The following is a 19,265-nucleotide window of genomic DNA, read 5'->3' on the forward strand; positions in this document are numbered from 1 at the left end:
CGTAGTTTGATATAGTTATTTTACCATCAAGTATGATCCCTAAGAAGTTAATTAACAACAATATTTGTAAGAAAACTAAAGGATCACAATTCAACGTGAATTTATTAGTGGAATTCTCTGGCTATGTTCATGCCCACATATTTGACTAGATTTGTTGTAGTCATCTGACTAATATATAGTCACCAATTTATGAAATACTATAGTACTAATTTACTTAAGTGCTTTCAGAAAAAATAGCTAATCACTGCAAGCTTAAAAGTTTATTATCATCTTTCGTCCTAAAAACAATGAAAATTATTGGTAGTACTAAATCTATATATATACTCTAGTTAACGAGGAGCTAAGTCAAGATTCCTTTCTTCATCAATCATCATGATTACAAATTAACTATAACAACTATAATTTAATGCCACATACGACGGATCTAAGATTAGGGAAGACCCAAAATATAAAAAGAAGTCCGATATAACAATCGCTATTTTTGAGGTCATCGCTCATCGGTCTTTAATTGACGTCGGTCTTGATTAACATCCACACGTAAAAGTGTTAGGTTTTACGAAGAGATTGACTCATATTTTCAATATACTATTATTTGGTTCCAATATACGTACTGTTCTTCGATTCAATAGGTCTATTCCAGAGATCTTAGTATCATTTAGCAGAAGAAAAAAAAAAATCTTATAATCCTGGAGTTGTGGCAGTCGTCAGATGGGCCTTAACTCTCTAAAGTCTAAACCCATAAGGGTAATTAAAGCTTTCAAGTGCATGTACCTTGGAGTTTGTTTAAAATCTGCTTCTCTCGAAATGTCTCCTTAAATTAAATAATACTTCTGTTCAACACATGTGGAAAAAGAAATGTAACTATAAAGACGATCGAAGTATGGAAACCATGTAAGAGTATCGTATGCTTTCTCTGCCAATAACAAATGGTGCAACTTTTTTTCGTTTCTTATCTTTTTTTATTATCCTTGCTCAATGTGTAGTGAACGAAACATAAGTTTTGTTTTTTTTTTTTAATATATATCTTAACATTGGTTTTTCTTTTCTTTGGCAAGGAAACTATATGTTCTGCTAACAAAGCATGTTTGTAAACCAAAGTTTCATTCCTTAATTCACATTCACATAATCACATATATAGTACATGTAAAGATATATATAGGAATCAAACTTTTAAGGTCGACCAAAAGAGATAAGTCTTGTACTTTGAAAAAAGGAGAGAATGGGCGCAAAATGAAAAAGCAAAAGAGAGAGAGAGAGATTCAAAGGGAGAGTGAGAATTTTCTTTTTTTTTTTAAATTTCATTGGCATCTTTCAACATCAATTAAAATCTTCAGTAGAGTCAACTAGGAAATCTCCTCCGTAGGATGATGATGATGATGATGATCCTCAAAGTCATGGGTTCACACATTGTGGTTAGTTTCTCGTGTCAGAAATTTACAAAAGAAAATGCATCTCATTATTCTCGCCTACTTTTCCTTTTGGTTATATAAAGAAATTGTTTCTTCAAGCATGTTATAGTTTTTGTGTGTGTGATTTTAATGATTTTCTACAAAAATTCCAACAACCTATGCAAAACTTTTGTTCTATCAGTCTATGGTATTACGTAAGCCCAAAAAGGCCCGTATAAGCCCATTTCGGAATACTTTTGTTGTTGTTGTTGTTGTTGTTGTTGTGTCATTTCCACTCTGAGTGGCTCAGTGCATAATATCCATTTCCAACTGTTTCTCTTCCTTGATTTGCGGCCAATCGTTGAAGAAAGAAGAAGTAGAGAGCAGAAGATACTACTACAGAGTACACAGACTACAGAGACAGAGAGGTAAAAAAATCAATCCTTTCCTTTAGATAGATAGATCTCTCTTATTACAACGTGTGTCTTTAATGATTCAACGGTAATCTCTTTTTTTTTTTTTTTGGATCTTTCTCCATCTTTAATGTACTGATCTGATTAATAAACAAACTTAATACATTTCTACAATTCAGATCTTGACAAGATGGGTAAAGCAAGAGGAGTGAACAATGGTGTTAATGAAAGTTCTCTCGGCTATCTCTTTGGTTCCGGTCAGCCTTCTTCCACTGCTGCAGCCGCAATGGGGACTACTACGACTACAACCACCACAACTACCACCGATGGAACCGGAGGGAGACCGATTACCACCACGACTACTACGGTGACTGACAACAAGAAGACATCTGCTGGTGTTAGAGGAAGCCCTAATAACTACTTCAGATCAGAAGGCCAAAACTGTGGTAACTTTCTCACGGTAAGTCAGAGATTTTTTACGTTTTGAGATTCCAGAAGAAGAGTTTGATTCTGATTTAGAGAGAAAACTGACAAAACCCCCAAAAAAAAAATGTATTGATGAGAACAGGACAGGCCATCTACTAAGGTTCATGCAGCTCCTGGTGGAGGATCTTCTCTTGGTTACCTGTTTGGAGGACCAAGTCCTGCTGCTGGATCTGGAAACAAATAATCAAGTTTACTTTTTTTGTGTTTCCGATAACTCGGATTTGTGTAAATCAATCATCAAAAGTGTGGCTTTATCCCTCTGTAAACTCCCTGTGTGTGATTCAATTGTGATGTTTGCCTTTGAGATCTAATTCTTTGTGTTGTTACAAAAAAATCAGACAATGTTTTCTCAAAGTTTCCAAGAAAATAAACCAAGTCCTGATCCACGGACTAGAGATCGAAATCAAAATGAAACAAACAATGCCCACAAGTAACAACATTGAACTAGCCATGTTCAAAGCTGTAATCAATTGTAGGAGTAGGACAAACAAACACAGATTGATCATAATTGAGATCTAATTCTTTGTGTTGTTAAAAAACAATTTGAGACTATGTTTTTTCTCAAAGTTCCCAAGGAAATAAACTAAGTCCTGATCCTCCTAGAGATCGAAATCAAAATGAAACAAACAATGCCCACAAGTAACAGCATTGAATTAGCCATGTTCAAAGCTGTAATCAAATTGTAGGACAAACAATGAAACAAACACAGATTGAACATGATGATTACTAGCATAAGAGTAGAGAAACAGAATCCTTAAACAAGATTCATATTCATATTGAAGGAGAAAGGATTCAACTATCATAATTCATATTCAAGCATTATGCAAGTCTTAACATAGCAAAGCCAACAGAAATCCTTAACAAAAACTAAAACTTTATAGGGGTCAAAGACCCAAGAGAAGTAATTAGGAAACTCGGACGAATCTGTGTCATGGCTGTGGACTCGAGAGTGCTCTAGAACCCAAGCTTGGTACGGCGCCAGTGCCTACGCTTAGCGTTGTACCTGTGTGAAGTTGAAACAATGAAACTCACTCAGTATCAAAAAGTCTGTAACTTTATCAATGATCACAAGAAAAAAAGACCTAGAAAATCTATAAACCTGATCCTGTTGTCGGTACGGAGACGGATCCAATTAGGGATTGGCCTGTTCTGTCTCATCTTCTTCCCCAGCTTCTTCTTGATCATGAACGACTTGTGCGACGGCTAATATCAGGAATCGTGAAATCGATCAGGCAAAGAAAATGTAAAGAGAGAGAGAGAAAGAAGGATAGATACATAGAGAGAGAGAAAAGGTACCATCTTGACTGCAACGGTGGCGATCCGGCGGAACACGGCGGCGTTTAAACCCTAATCTTCTCAAATGCTAGCTGATGAAGAGATTGAATTTTATAAGGGTTGTGAACTAGAGTTCAATCCTGACCGTTGGATTTTATTATAATTTATTAGCCGTCCGATGCCTAAACCGTTAAATATTGTGAATCGGATTCGGTTCCGGTTAGCTAAACCGAAGAAGATAAAAAAAAATATAGATTAGGGTTTTCGTTTTCTTCTCTCTGCTGCTCGGCTTGCTGAAACAAGTTCTGATTTCTGAGGATTTTGTTCTTCAGCGCCGCCGAGAAGATTCGAATCCGGAGCTAAGCTATGACGACGATTGTTCCCACTTCCGAAGAAGATCCCTTTCTCGCTGTTGTCCGATTCACTTCCCAGCTCGCTTGGGCCGATGCTGGTCCCGAGGTACCACTTGTACCACACCTTTGTTTGAGAAATTTTCTCTGGGGAGATGGGAAATAGAGAAATTTGATTTCGTGTATGTTGTTTCGTTAGATGCATTTGATTGGTGTATGTATGCGTTTGTGTTCGATAGACTCAATTCGATACTCCTCTTATTTGTTGTTGTTACAGTAGTTAGATGTTTTTGGACTAGTACATTGCTCATGATTGTGTTGCGTATTCTAAGATGAGTCTGATTACGCTAGTTCACTAGTTCTGGTTTGATATTTTTTGGAACTTGTCTTCTTCATTTTAGGCTGCAGAGCCAGAAATTACCAGGCTATGTAAGGAGGCTGAGGAGTCGATAGGAGCAGGGAAGTCGCTTGAATTGGCTACGTTAATGGTAACTTCTGCTGAATTGGTATCTTCCAAGATATCTGAGAAAGGTTTGTGTTCCTCTTTTCTTTTTACTAAAACACAGTGTCCTCCTTTTTGTATGTTCCTTATTCATTTATCATTTGTTTGCCTCTCTTGATTCAGATCTTGAGTGTACCTACACCATAATTTGCAGTCTTGTTAAGAATGTGAAAAGCCCTGAGGAACTCCTCGAAATGGTGAAAGTTATATCTTCCAAGGTTGCTCAACAACCGAGTGACAAAGCTTCACTGCGTTTGAAGATGTATGGTTCTTTGCAGCTTATATTATAACGCTTTGTTTATGTATCACATACTTCTCATTTTCTTTTCCTGTCTTTGTGTAGCCTCTTCAATCTCTACAACCTTCTGGACCATCCGTATGCTCGTTTTCAAGTCTACATGAAAGCTCTCACACTGGCTGTTGATGGCAAGGTTACTGAGTACATAGTTTCTTCTTTTAAGAAGATTGATAACTTCTTGAAAGAGTGGAATATCGACATTAAAGATCAGAGGGAACTCTTTCTTGCCATTGCTAATGTGCTGAGAGAAAACAAAAGGTACTGCAACATAATTTGTATTTTATAACCCTAATCATCAGTCATTCTCTCTCTGGTTTTCTTGTGTTTTCCGTTAAGGTATAGCTATAGCCTCATGGTTTTTTTTCTGTTAATACTCCAGCTTGGTGAAAGAATCACTTACGTTCTTGACTAAGTATCTAGCGACTTTCTCCAATGAGGATGGTCAGGGCCTAGATGAAGCTAAGGAGGAGGCTGTGCGTGCAGTTATCGAATTTGTCAAAGCTTCCAGTATTTTCCAGGTATCATAATTCATAAAAGTATTAATGTGTGTTGGATGTGTGAGATTCATCTTTCTTGTTCTGACACTGCTTTTATATGTTTTACTGAAATCTCATTGATGATTTTATAAACTGCAGTGTGATTTATTGGACTTGCCAGCCGTAGCGCAGTTGGAAAAGGATGCTAAATATGCAGCGGTTTACCAGCTTCTGAAGATCTTTCTTACTCAGAGACTAAATGCCTACACAGAATTCCAAATTGCGAATTCCGATTTTCTGCAAAGCTATGGTATTTAAAACGTTATTTCATTTCCTGCTTTTCTTGAGCATGATCTCCTGATGCATCCTTTGGTGTTTATAGGACTTGTCGATGAAGATTGTCTTACGAAGATGAGATTGTTGTCACTAGTCGACTTGGCTTCTGATGAATCTGGCAAAATACCTTACGCTTCAATTAAAGACACGCTAGAGGTAAAAAAAACTCCTCTGCTGGCACAAGACTTGAAATATTGTGACTCTTTTGGTTGCTTACTGTTCTCTGTGTTTACAGGTAAACGAAGAGGAGGTCGAGTTATGGATTGTGAGGGCAATAACTGCGAAATTGATTGATTGTAAGATGGATCAGATGAACCAAGTTGTAATTGTCAGGCAAGTCACACATCTATACGAACTCTGTACTAACATACATGTCTACTTGGACATCTTTAACTTGATGGTTTGATTCATATCTTTCAGCCGCTGTTCCGAACGTGAATTTGGGACAAAGCAATGGCAATCTCTTCGAACAAAGCTTGCGACTTGGAGGGTAAAGACACATATTTTTGCTTCATTTGACTACAAAAATCATCTCATGAATCTGATTCTTCTGTGGGGTTTTTGTAGGACAACATTTCAAACATCATAACTACAATCGAATCGAACAAGGTAACCGAGGAAGGTTCTCAGGCATCATCATCATCTGCTGCAGCAATTCAAGGGTTGACTGTTCGTTGAAAAAGCTATCAAGAGAAACCGTTTGCATCCCCAGAAAAAGCTCAATTCTAGAACGAATCTTTTGTTTTCTTAAAGCTTACTCTCTCTCCGTGTATTTGCTTGCAGAGTTTTGTGGTCTTTGAATCTTTTTTGTCCTTAAAACAATGCGGAGACATTTGCTATACAATATTTTTTGCTTAATAATGTTCTTATTTCGTTGCCACATTACACAGTGCATACACCATTTGCCACCACTAGGTGGAGGACTCGCGAATGGTATTAATAACAGTTGACTGGAGACGAACAATCATATACAAAGATCATACAAAGGTTAAACCGTTGTACAGAGTACTGACAACAGTCGATAGGAAACACTAAGCTAACAATTCTCTCTTGATAAGAAAGCTACGCTCTACACTTGATGATTCTTGTTTCTTACAAGTTCCCATGTAGGAGCACAGTCAGTAACAACAAGGCCATTGCTGCAAACCGAGAACCAATTGATTTGTGTGAACCGATATTGGGCAGCCAAGGGTAAGAATCTGGAGGAGGCATGACACAGTTATCTCCATTGAAATAGATTCTTCTTGGAAATGCCCAACCTTTCTCAAATGTGAAAGCTGATGCATCTTTTTGGAAAAGTAGCTCAGATTGTACATTACCAAATGGACCAGCTTGCATCAAAAGATCATTGTAGAACTTTATTCCCCAGAGAATCCCAGTATCATCTATTATCAATGAAAAACAAAAACACATCAAGATTTGTTCCTTTGTATGGAAACAAGAGATTGATGATTGATGCTACTTACTTATGGAAGCATAAGGAGTCAAGGGTTTATAGTTGAAGCTAAAAGTCTGAGTGAGATTGTCGAAATTAGGATGCTGCACGACGAGATTCCACTGCGTATAGTTCATGTTGTAGTTGAAATTTGTGATGGTGACTTTAACTCTCCAGTACAGCTTGTAGTTAACCTTCACATGCCAGTGGATTCTAACTGGACACATATGGTGTGTACATTGCACTAGGGGCGGTATATATGCGTTCTTCCCAGGATTTGGAACGACTGATGCTATCCGAGGACCTTTTGGGCTGTGAATGGACAGACAAGAGACCAAAGTTAACCAAACAAGTTAAACATATTTTGAGGTAATGAAAGCCATGAGAAGAAGAACTTACTCTACACAATTCCCTGGCTGAGAAGTGTTTCGGCATCCACAAGAGCATGTCGGACAGGAAACTATCGTGCTGTTATAAAACGATGAAAGTGATACACAGCAAGTAGGTGTTTTCTGAGCTAAGAACTGCGAGTATGTGCAAGTTACATTCCAAGTCACTGTCACACAGCAGAAAGGAAAAAACCCAAACTTAGTTTTAATTCCACTCAAAGTTGAATAATCTTTTGGTAGATTTCAAGAGAGAGAGTAACTTACTTAATGCTTGTGTAACTCTTCGTTTGTCAGTACCGATAAATCTAGTCGGTTTTACAATCTTCCCAGGGCTACAAGTATAGCCAGGTCCAGGAGCCTTGAGAGTGAAATTCTTAGGTACCCTAACAGTCTTATTTGTGGTTCCAGCTTGTCCAACAGTGAGCTGGAAAGCAGAAACAGCAGTAGCAGGATCTTGAGCCCACGAGTTGATCACACCGCCTCTGCAACAATTAGCAATCTGCTGATTGTAAGGAGTACCGGGTAAGAGATCAACAACAGAAGGTGTCTTTTTACAGCAATGAGGAATGTTTCCTTTGAATTTCGAACAATCTCCTTGTTCTGTTGTTTGGCCTCCATTCATTCCCCATATAACCTCTCTCTTTGCCCATGACCATCCAAGAGTCCAACCTGGTGCCTGAATGTGACGATATTGCTGGAGGTTATAGATCGTTACAACCGCCTGCACCGTGAAAAAGAATTAAGGTATGTATTAAATACACAATCAAGAGTCAAGAAATCCCCAAAATTTTGAAGCTAATGTATACATACATACCACATAGCCATCTGCAGTCCAGGTCATGATATCCCATTTGATAGTAATGTTCCCACTTGGATCCAAAGGATCATAAGCTTCTGAAAAAACCCAAAAAGCAACACCATGAGCACACAGCGCTTTCTTTTTTTTTTGGTTTTCATGTCTTAAAGATTCTCTCTTTCTCTAGTAACAGAGCATTGAAGATGAAATTGAAATGTCAAAAAGATCTTCTCTTTGAGACTAATAAGCTCCTTCAAAACCATTAAACGGCTTAATATACAAAAGAACTAACTTCTCTCATTCTCTATGCACCGAGAAGCTCAAGCAATTCCTATCTACAGAACTCAATAAACACAATCGCCTAGCAGATTCTTTTAAAAATAATTAAAACATGGGGAACAAAGAAGGAAACTTGGTTCAGTTTCGAGCGAAACCCAGAAGCCAAGTTACACTCAGACTCAGAGACGAAATAAAAACCCTAGTTGGTAAATACAATAATGAACTGCAAAAAGCTTGAATAAGATGGAATCTTTCGGCTTACCTGAAGGAGTATAACAAGAGAAAGACACTAGAAAGATTATAGATATTCCCAGCTTGAAGAAGATTGAAGAAGAACACAAGAAACCCATTTTTTTTTGTTTCTGAAGAGAAAGAGAGAGAGAAAGAAACTCGTCTTCTTCTTGAATCTTAAGTCTCTGACAAGTGACAAGACAAGGACGAAGACTGAAGAAGCTCGACGTATTATAACAGTCAAGGAAAAAAGCTTAGGAAATAAAGCCAAAGTGATTAACAACAATGAAGAGATAAACAAGAAATGGCCAATTAGCTTCGAAATCTTTGAGATTAATCTACTAAGTTTAATGAGGTTTAAAAACTCATAATTGCTCATTGAAAATGGAGAAATCCAGCTTTTGGGGTTTTTTTTTTTTGTGCAGAGACAGAGAGAGATTAATGAAAGCCAAAAGAAGGTTGCTTTAGTGGGCGATGAGATGGTTTTTTTTCGTGCCAAGTGTAATAATTTGACTTAATACACAAGCATTAATGCACTTAGCTAGCACTAGCAATTTCTTTTTCAATTTCAAACATTCTTGTTCACATTTATTGTTTAGTTTACCAATGATTTTTTTAGAGTCTCTAGACAATACTAGACACGTAGGTGTTGGAAAATTGGGCCGGTACGAAACGACTATTAGGCCCGTTTAAATCCCATCACATACAAGATACAACCATAATATGATCCTTTGCTAGTCTTTGCATTGCAGAGTGAGGTCACAAAGTAAAGTCTTGTGGAAACAACAACAATAACCGGTTTTGCAAAATCTCACAATACTATCAAAATTGAGTTTACTTCTGCAGTTGAGATGGCTCAGTTGCATCACTATCTTCTCGCAAATCATGCTCATCATCACCAGTGTGATCCTCATCTGATTCAGGTCCACTCGCTTCATCATCATGGCCATGACCAGGTACAATACCATGACCAATACTCCCGCTAACTCTTCCCGACTTGTTTGCATATTCTTCAAGGGATGTTGAGGGAAACACATCGCCGACCTTGCTACTATCACTCCTTGTAGCTTCCTCTAATTTGTTCGGCTTGTTATCTTTGTTCATCTGTGTCACGCAAATACGCAGCTTTAGGACTAATAACACAAACATATACATTTACAAATCTTAAACCCTCTTAAATGTAAGATATAACTCTATTTGTTTGGAATCATAGGTAGTAAAAAGGGCACATAACTAAAGAAGCTTACCGCACGTAATAGCGTCCTTCGATCCCTTTCCCTAGCATTCTTGATAGTCTGCATCACATTAGTAAAAAAATTCAGTGAGAACCCAAAAAACATCTTTAATTTCAGTAAAAAAAACCCGCAAGCAGGAAGCAGAATAAGTAAAAGACTAACCTCATCAAGCATCTTCTGTTCAGCCTCTACCTCATAAATATCTCTGCAAGAAACAAACAATTACCTCTTCATTAGCTTAACATCATATCTACCAAACTAACTCAGAGAAGGAAACCAGCATCTTAGCAGAAGCAAAGGAAAGACTTTCTTCAAGATTAAACTTACCTTCCAAGGATTTGATCAACACGGGAACAACACTTTGCACACACCTTTTGCTCCTTGGCACAACCTGTAATCAGTTTAGGTACTATTAACACATCAACTCAAAAAACAAGATACTGATGTATTCTTCTTCATTGCCAACAAAAACAAAGAAACAAAACACTAACCAGGGCATAACTTATGGTATGCTTGACGAACATTTCGCTTAGTACACTTCTGACTGCAACAACAACCAAAAAAAAAAAAAAAAGTTCGCTCTTTTAAGAAAACTAACACAATGAACAAACAAATCAGTTCGATTCAACAGAGAATGACACATACAAAAGAACACTCTTAAATTCAATCAACAATACCATTTGGTGGCTTCAGTTAGGGTTTTGTATTTGCCGTAGCGGCGTTTCCAAGCTATCTGCTCTCTACACCGATAGCAAACTCCAGTTATCTCCGATAATGGTCTAAATCTCCCGCCTACTTCCTAAAAAACCAGAAATTTCCAGAAAAATGAAGGATCTAACTACACTAATCACTCAATTTCATTAACCTCGTAGCAGAGAAAATTGTTTACCGTTTCATTGATCTTGACGCCGGCTTTAGGAACCCAGGCGAATTTGTTCTGATGCTTCGGTGGTCCTTGCCGTGATCCCATTTTCTATGAGTTGTGATTCTAGAACGGAGAAAACAGAGGAATACGAATCTGGAAGAAGAAGAAGAAGAAGAAGAAGAAGACGAGCGGCGCGAAAAGACGAAGAAGCCAATTAGGTTTCAGGAAAAAAACACAAACAGATCCATAATTAATGAAGGTTTATTCAATGGGCCAAGTCCATAAACTTTAAAAGCCCATTTACCACTTATTTGTTGGGTTTATCGTTTCCAAACATTTTGTTTAATGTGTCAATTGTCTGAGAAAAATATTGAAACGTTCGATCATGTGAGATCCAACTAATACAAGTGTGAGATCTATAGCAATCAATGTATTTCTTGTTATTATAGGTTCACGTTTCGTTTGTAATGTTTTAAAGGGTTTTTATAAAAAGAAGATGTTATGCGGATTTTTCACGATGCATGCAATGATCAGATATATATTCGCAACGTGCATCGACGAGCTCCCCACGACGTTTAAGATCAAACTCCAATGATTTTTGATTGTTATAATTACATGTAAACAAATCATCTCAATTATTCTTTATTGATAAAATTTGTTATTCCGGGAAATGCACTGGAATTTTATCAAATCCCAACATAAGTATTGAAGTACTGTCTGTATAAAGAATATTATCCGTGGTGTCTTTTATAATTAAAGTACTAATTCGTATTATTGTATATTATATTTAGCACATTCTGTATATGTGAAGTTCTGCTAAAAGCCTAAAAGGAATGTAAAAAAAAAAAAAAATCTAAGATTGAGCTTCCCACACATGCGACTGTTCCTTCGTTCCACAGTAAAGTAGATCGAGGACAGTTTTAAAATTCATTTATTCCCGTTATGAGCTAAAAGCCTGATTACATTCTAATTGACACCTTTATTGATGTTACACTCCGGTCAAAAAGTATTAATTTATTGTTCGGTTTTTGTATCCCCAACTTTTTAATTCCTCACATACGACTTTTTTCTGTCTGTTAAAAACGCATACACGAATTTAGGTACATTTATGGTAAATCAAGTAAGAAATAATTGTAAGCCGAAAATGAATTAAATTGCTAGCTAAAAGATAGATGATCCTTCATAAGGTTAGCTTAGCTAGACCTAATATCTTAAACTCTTCAATTGACTCTCAAGTCCCAAACTGAAGAAATAATAACTAAAATCAAACGAATTGAACAAGAAACCACACTTGTTTTACTTAACTAAAGCCTTAACTAAAAATAAAATAGAAAAAGATGGCACAATCAAACAAACAGTGCCGTGTCCAGGGTTATCGGGGCTTAAGGCGAGTTTAACATTAGAAGTTACTTTAATATATTTTATGAAAATAAATAAATATTAAAATTCAAAATTATAATACAATAAATATCAAAAAGTCAAAGCTATAGAAATTTTCAAAAACAAAAGAAAAAATCTAAAAAGCCTTAAACATAATCATTTTTCTTTCTATTTCAATAAACTATTTCACCAACTTCTCTTAATCTTTCTTCTTTCTGTTTTACGATCTTACTTGGTCTTTCACAATTCAAGGTTTTGTTTTCATTTTTGTATATTTTTATAAATAAATATATTCAAAAGAATCATACATGGGTTGTTTAGGAAATAAAAAGACTCCCAAAACCATAATGATACACCATATTTTCCATAATTGAGAATAAAAAAAAACACATAAAAACTAGAAAAATACTTAGGTTCACCCCTAGGAGTGAACCTTTGTATTCACCCCCTCCCCTCTCAACCAATCAGAATATTTTATTTAAAAAATAAATCAAAATAAAATTAAAAAGCAAAACAAAATAAGGAAACAAATTCTGTATATTTTTAATTAAAAAAAGTTAAATATTAGCTTGGTTTAGATTTTACAATTAAAAGAGGTTATATATCGGTTTGGGTTTATAAATGAGAATTAGAGTTTAGATATATAATTAAAACGAAAGCATATATCGGTTTGGGTTTACAAATGAGGTGATTAGGGTTTAGATTTTACAATTGGAACAAAATAATATGTCGGTTTGGATTTACAAATGAGATTGTTAGGGTTTAGATTTTACAATTAGAACGAAATTATACGTCGGTTTGGATTTACAAATGAGATTGTTATGGTTTAGATTGTACAATTAGAACAAAATTATTTGTCGGTTTAGGTTTACAAATAAGATGGTTAGGGTTTAGATTTTACAATTAGAACGAAATTATATATCGGTTTGGGTTTATAAAAGAGCGGTTTAAGTTTCTAATTTTATAATAATATATAGAGAGTTTATTTCCTTATTTTATAAGGGGGTGAATGAAAAGGTTCACCCCTAGAGGTGAACCCAAGTATTGCTCAAAAAACTATATACTTTGAGGGCCTGAGGCAAATGCCTTTTTCCTAACCTATAGGCACGGCCCTGCAAACAAATGACAATTAATAACATAAAATAGATGATCCGATCAGATCTAACATTAAAAAAAAAAAATTGTTGACAAATTTAATATATTGACCATTAAATTAAGAAAGAAAATTATATATTTTGAATGTTTTGCACCTTTAGTTAGTCAAAACAGTAATTAGTTTCCTAAATTTCAATGGCTAAAAAACTAAACAAAAATATGTCAGACCAAAAAGTGTAAATAAAACAGATAATTCCATATTATTTGTACGTATATCTGATAAGTTAATTCAAAAATCATACATATATACAAAAAAGTATGGGATATTATTCATCACAAATATCTATTTAAAAAATATTCATATAATTTTGTTTTTTTTGTGGTGTGGAGATAAATATCTAAAAAATACAGTATATCCTCAAGACAAGAAGATTACAAGCTTCTATTTTTTCGGAAATTTATTCAAACAAAAAATGTTTTTATTTTCTAAACCAATAAGACAATTTATTAATAGCAAACAAATAATAATTAAATTGCAAAGTCCGAAAAATAAGATTAATTTTTGCATCCCCATAGAATACGGACATCAAGAGGACAAAAAATAGAAAAGTCTTCACTTCCTCACCATAACACATAACATAACACAATAACAAAGGTTTCCTTTGACCTGTTGAACGAGTCTTAATCAACCACGTGTCAAACCTCACACGTGTCTCGCAAACCCCTCGCACGTACCAAACCCAATATAAAAACCAAAGCGACGGGTCTTCAGAGTCTCCCATCTCCTCCGATCTCAAATCTCAGAACCCTCTTCCTCTTCTGCTCTCTCTGAATCATCAAAAACCATGGTTGAGCCGGCGAATACCGTTGGGATTCCGGTGAATCACATGCCACAGTTGAAGGATGAGCTCGACATCGTCATCCCTACCATCCGTAACCTCGATTTCCTCGAGATGTGGAGACCTTTTCTCCAGCCTTACCATCTGATCATTGTCCAAGATGGAGATCCATCGAAGACCATTGCTGTACCTGAAGGGTTCGACTACGAGCTCTACAACAGGAACGACATCAACCGTATCCTTGGTCCTAAAGCTTCCTGCATTTCCTTCAAGGACTCTGCTTGTCGTTGCTTCGGCTACATGGTCTCCAAGAAGAAGTACATCTTCACCATTGACGACGATTGCTTCGTAAGTTCTCCACAATTCTGTTTATTAGATCTGTCATCTAGATCTAGTGATAAAGTCTGTAGATTTAACAGATCTTAACCTTTAAAATTGAGTATTGCGATTCCAATTGTTTAGGTCAACCTGCTGAGATTAGATAACACTGTTTTTGACATAGATCTATAACACTTATCTGCCTGATTGTTCTCGATCTGTTTTCAGAATTCAGTCTTTATGTTTTGTCGGCATTGTCATGATCTCTTATGTTTAGGTAGTGTCAATGTTGTTGGACCAACCTATCTGTGTCTTAAGAGTTAACTTCACAAGATTCTTGCATGTCATTGTCCTGCCCCATTTATGTTGTTGTCATTAGGCTAAGGCGGAGAAAAGTCCAACCTTTAAATTCCCTTCTTTAGGGGTTTGTGGGGCTTTTTGAAGAATTTTGAGTTTTCAGTTACGCCATGATAGTAGCATTGATGTTGCTTTCATAATGTGGTTGGTTTAATCACGTGTAACGTATTGTTTGGTCCCTCATGGCCTTATACGTGCATTTGAATAATCCTTTCTTAGAATTTTAAATATTATTTTTGTTGTTGTCATGTTTTATTATATAGGTTGCCAAGGATCCATCTGGAAAAGCTGTGAACGCTCTTGAGCAACACATCAAGAACCTTCTCTGCCCATCATCTCCATTTTTCTTCAACACCTTGTACGACCCATACCGTGAAGGTGCTGACTTCGTCCGTGGATACCCTTTCAGTCTACGTGAGGGTGTTTCCACTGCTGTTTCCCATGGTCTGTGGCTCAACATCCCTGATTACGATGCCCCTACCCAACTTGTGAAGCCTAAGGAAAGGAACACAAGGTAGTTCATCTCACATTTTCTTTCTGCATTTTTTTTTGGGTGTTCATTAGTTAACAATTCTTAATTGGCATCACTTTTAGGTATGTGGATGCTGTTATGACCATCCCAAAGGGAACACTTTTCCCTATGTGTGGGATGAACTTGGCCTTCGACCGTGAGCTCATTGGCCCGGCTATGTACTTTGGTCTCATGGGTGATGGTCAGCCTATTGGTCGCTACGACGATATGTGGGCTGGATGGTGTGTCAAGGTACTTACTTTTTGCCACACTGCTCCTTACTTTTTAACGGATTTAAATCTATATATTTTTTATACTGAGCTTCCCTCTTATGGTTATGTTCGTCAGGTGATCTGTGACCATCTTGGATTGGGAGTGAAGACAGGTTTGCCCTACATTTACCACAGCAAAGCTAGCAACCCGTTTGTGAACCTGAAGAAGGAGTACAAGGGAATCTTCTGGCAGGAGGATATCATTCCTTTCTTCCAGAGCGCAAAGCTCTCGAAAGAAGCTGTGACAGTTCAACAATGCTACATGGAGCTGTCCAAGATGGTGAAGGAGAAGCTAAGTGTCATTGATCCTTACTTTGACAAGCTTGCAGATGCTATGGTCACTTGGATTGAAGCTTGGGATGAGCTTAACCCACCAACCAAAGCTTGAGCAGCAAAAAGACCACCACCGCAGTTTTGGTTAATTTAGCTCAATCTATCATCTATCTTCTCCCTTTTGTTTTTTCTTTTATGTTTTCTCTATTTTCCGGCGGATTCTTAAGTTCGTTTTTAAGTCGCCGGAGTTTTATTTAAATAGTGATGATGTAGCTCTATTTATGACCGAGACAATCTCTCCTTTGAGGTTTTTCGTGTGTTTCAATAATAAAATCATATCCCTTAAGTCTTGCTTGCTGGTTTGTTGACATGTTATTTATTTTGAGGAAAGTTCGAAATTGAAAAATGAAAAGACTCCAACATCATTATAAAAAGGATCTTGGAAAAGAGATGATGACCAACATCATTATGTATAAGCAAATGATTAAGTATGCAATCCTTTGACACAAAAGTAGAGGACTTTACAGAGTATGCACATTGCACAATAACCAACAGAAGAGGCAAACTGATAATATAGTTGCAGAGCCATCTTTCAAAGTCATATCCATCACTCATCAGCGACAAAATAACTGCCTACTGAAGTTTACGATTCTAAAATTGACTGATGGACTTTTACATCATATAATGCCTGCAAATAAACTCGAGTATTAATTACTAGAAACTATAGAGTAAATAAATGTTGTCTCTCTGCAAAGCAGCAAGAAGGAGACCACGAGAGGGAAGAAAGCAAAAACTAGAGAAAAGGAGAAATCTCCATATGCAGATAGCGCTAGAGAGAGACAGTGAGAGCCTAACCTCATCACGACCTATTTAGATTTTAGAGACATCCTCTGTAACGTAACTTGGTTCCTACTGAGCTTTTGAGACAAGCTTCACGTGCCTGCTAAGCCTCATCATAGTTTGTTTGTTGGGCTGCGAAACTCATTCATAGTTTTCTCCGCTCTCTTTTGGAGTTCTTCCAACCTTGTGCGTCTCTCAGTGGTGTAAGGATCCCCCTCCTGCTTTGTCTTGCTCCTCTTATTAGAGGATTCCTCAGCATGATTTCTCCTTTTTTTGGCTGCACCAAACTCTTCTTTTTGACTAGCGGTTGGACTAGGAGGTGGCACTCCATCACTATGGGGACCCGAGTTTGCATTAGAATGCAACTTAGCAAGAACCATACGGTATCTGTAGCTGGCATCATAACAAGAACGTGTCATCTGATCAGAAAGGAATCTGTTTGCTTCCGCAACCAACTTGAAAGCAGCCTCTGCACCAGCAAACTTGTTCTTGTCCGGATGAAGAAGCAGCGTGAGCTTTTTGTATTGCTTCTTGACCGTGTGGGCATCAGACACCAAAGGCTGAAGCTGAAGGATATACCGTACCAATTGTCAAGGCCATGGAATGTGTTGTTTGCAGAAGAATGCACATCACATATGGTTTTCATCTGTAGATTCGGTAAGAGTCCTTGAGCCTCGGTACCAAGTTTATGATCAGCTCCTTCCACCTCATGCCACTGAGAGAGTCCTCCTAGCCGTTGTATGTTAGTAACTGAGAATTGGGCTTCTTCCGAAGAGTTAGACCCATTGGGCTTTTTAATGTTTTTTCTTTCTCCTTTGGTGGATTATTTCACCGGGGTTTTTAACTTGTGTGTAGGATTAATGGGGAAAAAGGAGAGCGAGATGTCTGCAATGGAGATCGACGATCCCAAATCCGAAAGCTCTGACAAGATCCTTCCCAAGTTCTCGGATCAAGAGTGAAAAAATAGAAGTATGCATTTATCAAAGAACTTATAAATAGAGGTATTAATATAGGAAGTTGGGATATTTGTTATTTGTGCGATGATGAAAAAGATGTCCACAATGCGAGAGAGACCAAACTGACTCATAGGTAACAAAGAAAGCAGTAAAGAAGATCATTTTCTTTACCTTTTTATTTATTTTACCAAAAGATTACTCAGTTAATCTATGCAGTACGCGGTGGTTTTGTTTCAATTATGTTGCGACTAGTTTTGTATAAGAAATGGAAAACATTAGTATTAAAAAACAAAAGAACCACTTGATTATTAAAAAAAACGTAAATATATACACCAATTGCCATTTTATATATATACACTTATGGACTTCTTGCCTTCTTGTGCTCATCGATCCACTTGTCTGTTCACCAATCCACTTATGTTGATCTCATAGAGAAGTCTTTGATCCTTGATGGGTTTGGAGCCATATGTTATATGTAGCTGGTGGTTGGAGTTGCAAAGACATATACTTATCTAGCATTGACTTTCCTTTGTTTTTTGGCGGACACTTGTTTTATATATATATATATATTGTAGTTGCGGTTAATTGATGGAATTTTTGTTAACGGAAATAATTAACTTGGCAAGTAGCTGATGATTTGGTGATTATTAATCCATCTAAAAAATGGACAGATAGACGCAGCTCATGGAAAATAATAATTGCTTTTGACTTTCTTTTGTTTCACCGGCCGGTGAGTGTAATATTTGCGCTAGTCACGGGGGGTGCACCGTTTCACCATAGCAATCATCAGTAAGAAACATTAGCGCTAGTCATTAGTAGATGTCTGGTTTCATATGATAACTTTTTTTTTGTTTGTAAAATGCAAATATCATTCTTTGTTTGGACTTACACACGTATATTATCGGAAGTTGTTCATTAGAAGGGCGTCAACAACTTAATTTATAACTTTTGACTTTAATTTTATATTTATATATATATACACACATATAACATCCACCAAAACATGCATACGAATATTCATTCACATAAGAATTTCAAAATCGTAAAGAAATATCTTTTTTTGGGTCCTCCTCTCCACGATTGACGATTAGTTTACAGAGATGAATAAGTCGAGTTATGCCAAGTTAATAACTTCAGCTTTTCTGTTTCTCTTCTTAATTATTCTTCTTTTGGCCTTTCAAGGTTCGACCTCTAGCCCATCGTTATGTTTCTTCTTTATATATATACTCTTTTATTTGATAATATATATGATGGATCTATATATACATTTAGGTGGATCAAGAGGTGACGATCATCAGTATGTTCATGTGGCCATCCGAACAAAGGATATCTCGACGGGACGAAAGGTATATACAATTTACACAATTAACAACTAAACCCGATCGTCGAATTAAAACATATGGTTATCAATTAATTAATTAAGAGTACTATTAATACTTCATGAATTACATATTTTGATCTTAATGTTTTTTATATATCCATACAAGTATTTTCATATCTGAGAGTGTATATATACCATGATTTTGTTTTCACCATGCAGTTAAAACATCTGAAACCACAAACTGAATCGCTGACGCTAATCAATATTCCAAAAAAGAAGGATGGGGTTCATGAGTATTCAGATCAAAAATCGTATCATTTATCAGAGAAAGGGATGTATTTGTCGATCT

At 36.5% G+C, this 19,265-nt stretch overlaps 6 protein-coding genes across 7 annotated transcripts; 3 read left to right on the plus strand and 3 right to left on the minus strand.

Annotated features, from left to right (window-relative positions):
• The first annotated feature begins 841 nt into the window (after positions 1 to 841).
• LOC104763775 (protein SPIRAL1-like 3) lies at positions 842 to 2,598 on the plus strand. 2 transcript variants are annotated; one of them, XM_010487153.3, is made up of 3 exons: positions 842 to 1,816; positions 1,981 to 2,261; positions 2,370 to 2,598. In XM_010487153.3, the coding sequence occupies exons 2-3, from the start codon at positions 1,992 to 1,994 to the stop codon at positions 2,469 to 2,471; spliced, it is 372 nt and encodes a 123-aa protein (XP_010485455.1). In that variant the 5' UTR covers positions 842 to 1,816; positions 1,981 to 1,991; the 3' UTR covers positions 2,472 to 2,598. The 2 variants fall into 2 exon arrangements, with proteins under 2 accessions (XP_010485455.1, XP_010485456.1); XM_010487154.3 differs by having other exon boundaries at positions 1,688 to 1,889.
• Positions 2,599 to 3,025: 427 nt separating this feature from the next.
• On the minus strand, positions 3,026 to 3,720 carry LOC104763776 (large ribosomal subunit protein eL39y). The gene is made up of 3 exons (XM_010487155.3): positions 3,584 to 3,720; positions 3,387 to 3,490; positions 3,026 to 3,290 (listed from the first exon to the last, which is right to left on the minus strand). The coding sequence occupies exons 1-3, from the start codon at positions 3,584 to 3,586 to the stop codon at positions 3,242 to 3,244; spliced, it is 156 nt and encodes a 51-aa protein (XP_010485457.1). The 5' UTR covers positions 3,587 to 3,720; the 3' UTR covers positions 3,026 to 3,241.
• Positions 3,721 to 3,783: 63 nt separating this feature from the next.
• On the plus strand, positions 3,784 to 6,404 carry LOC104763777 (uncharacterized). Its single transcript, XM_010487156.3, has 10 exons — positions 3,784 to 4,021; positions 4,314 to 4,443; positions 4,538 to 4,676; positions 4,758 to 4,970; positions 5,092 to 5,230; positions 5,348 to 5,498; positions 5,571 to 5,680; positions 5,760 to 5,857; positions 5,945 to 6,014; positions 6,092 to 6,404. The coding sequence occupies exons 1-10, from the start codon at positions 3,929 to 3,931 to the stop codon at positions 6,200 to 6,202; spliced, it is 1,254 nt and encodes a 417-aa protein (XP_010485458.2). The 5' UTR covers positions 3,784 to 3,928; the 3' UTR covers positions 6,203 to 6,404.
• A 21-nt stretch (positions 6,405 to 6,425) lies between these two features.
• On the minus strand, positions 6,426 to 9,224 carry LOC104767290 (COBRA-like protein 1). The gene is made up of 6 exons (XM_087501676.1): positions 8,686 to 9,224; positions 8,163 to 8,242; positions 7,613 to 8,069; positions 7,359 to 7,515; positions 6,991 to 7,271; positions 6,426 to 6,909 (listed from the first exon to the last, which is right to left on the minus strand). The coding sequence occupies exons 1-6, from the start codon at positions 8,771 to 8,773 to the stop codon at positions 6,617 to 6,619; spliced, it is 1,356 nt and encodes a 451-aa protein (XP_087357802.1). The 5' UTR covers positions 8,774 to 9,224; the 3' UTR covers positions 6,426 to 6,616.
• A 79-nt stretch (positions 9,225 to 9,303) lies between these two features.
• Positions 9,304 to 10,988, minus strand: LOC104763780 (uncharacterized). Its single transcript, XM_010487161.3, has 7 exons — positions 10,779 to 10,988; positions 10,567 to 10,688; positions 10,381 to 10,433; positions 10,217 to 10,280; positions 10,052 to 10,094; positions 9,902 to 9,949; positions 9,304 to 9,758 (listed from the first exon to the last, which is right to left on the minus strand). Exons 1-7 carry the CDS (start codon positions 10,857 to 10,859, stop codon positions 9,489 to 9,491), a joined length of 681 nt encoding a protein of 226 aa, XP_010485463.1. The 5' UTR covers positions 10,860 to 10,988; the 3' UTR covers positions 9,304 to 9,488.
• A 2,869-nt stretch (positions 10,989 to 13,857) lies between these two features.
• LOC104763781 (UDP-arabinopyranose mutase 1) lies at positions 13,858 to 16,145 on the plus strand. The gene is made up of 4 exons (XM_010487162.3): positions 13,858 to 14,416; positions 15,007 to 15,257; positions 15,338 to 15,506; positions 15,603 to 16,145. The coding sequence occupies exons 1-4, from the start codon at positions 14,075 to 14,077 to the stop codon at positions 15,912 to 15,914; spliced, it is 1,074 nt and encodes a 357-aa protein (XP_010485464.1). The 5' UTR covers positions 13,858 to 14,074; the 3' UTR covers positions 15,915 to 16,145.
• The last annotated feature ends 3,120 nt before the right edge of the window (positions 16,146 to 19,265 follow it).

Source organism: Camelina sativa, chromosome 19, assembly GCF_030686135.1.
Source record: "Camelina sativa cultivar CO46 ecotype springtype chromosome 19, ASM3068613v1".
Classification (NCBI taxonomy): Eukaryota; Viridiplantae; Streptophyta; class Magnoliopsida; order Brassicales; family Brassicaceae; genus Camelina; species Camelina sativa.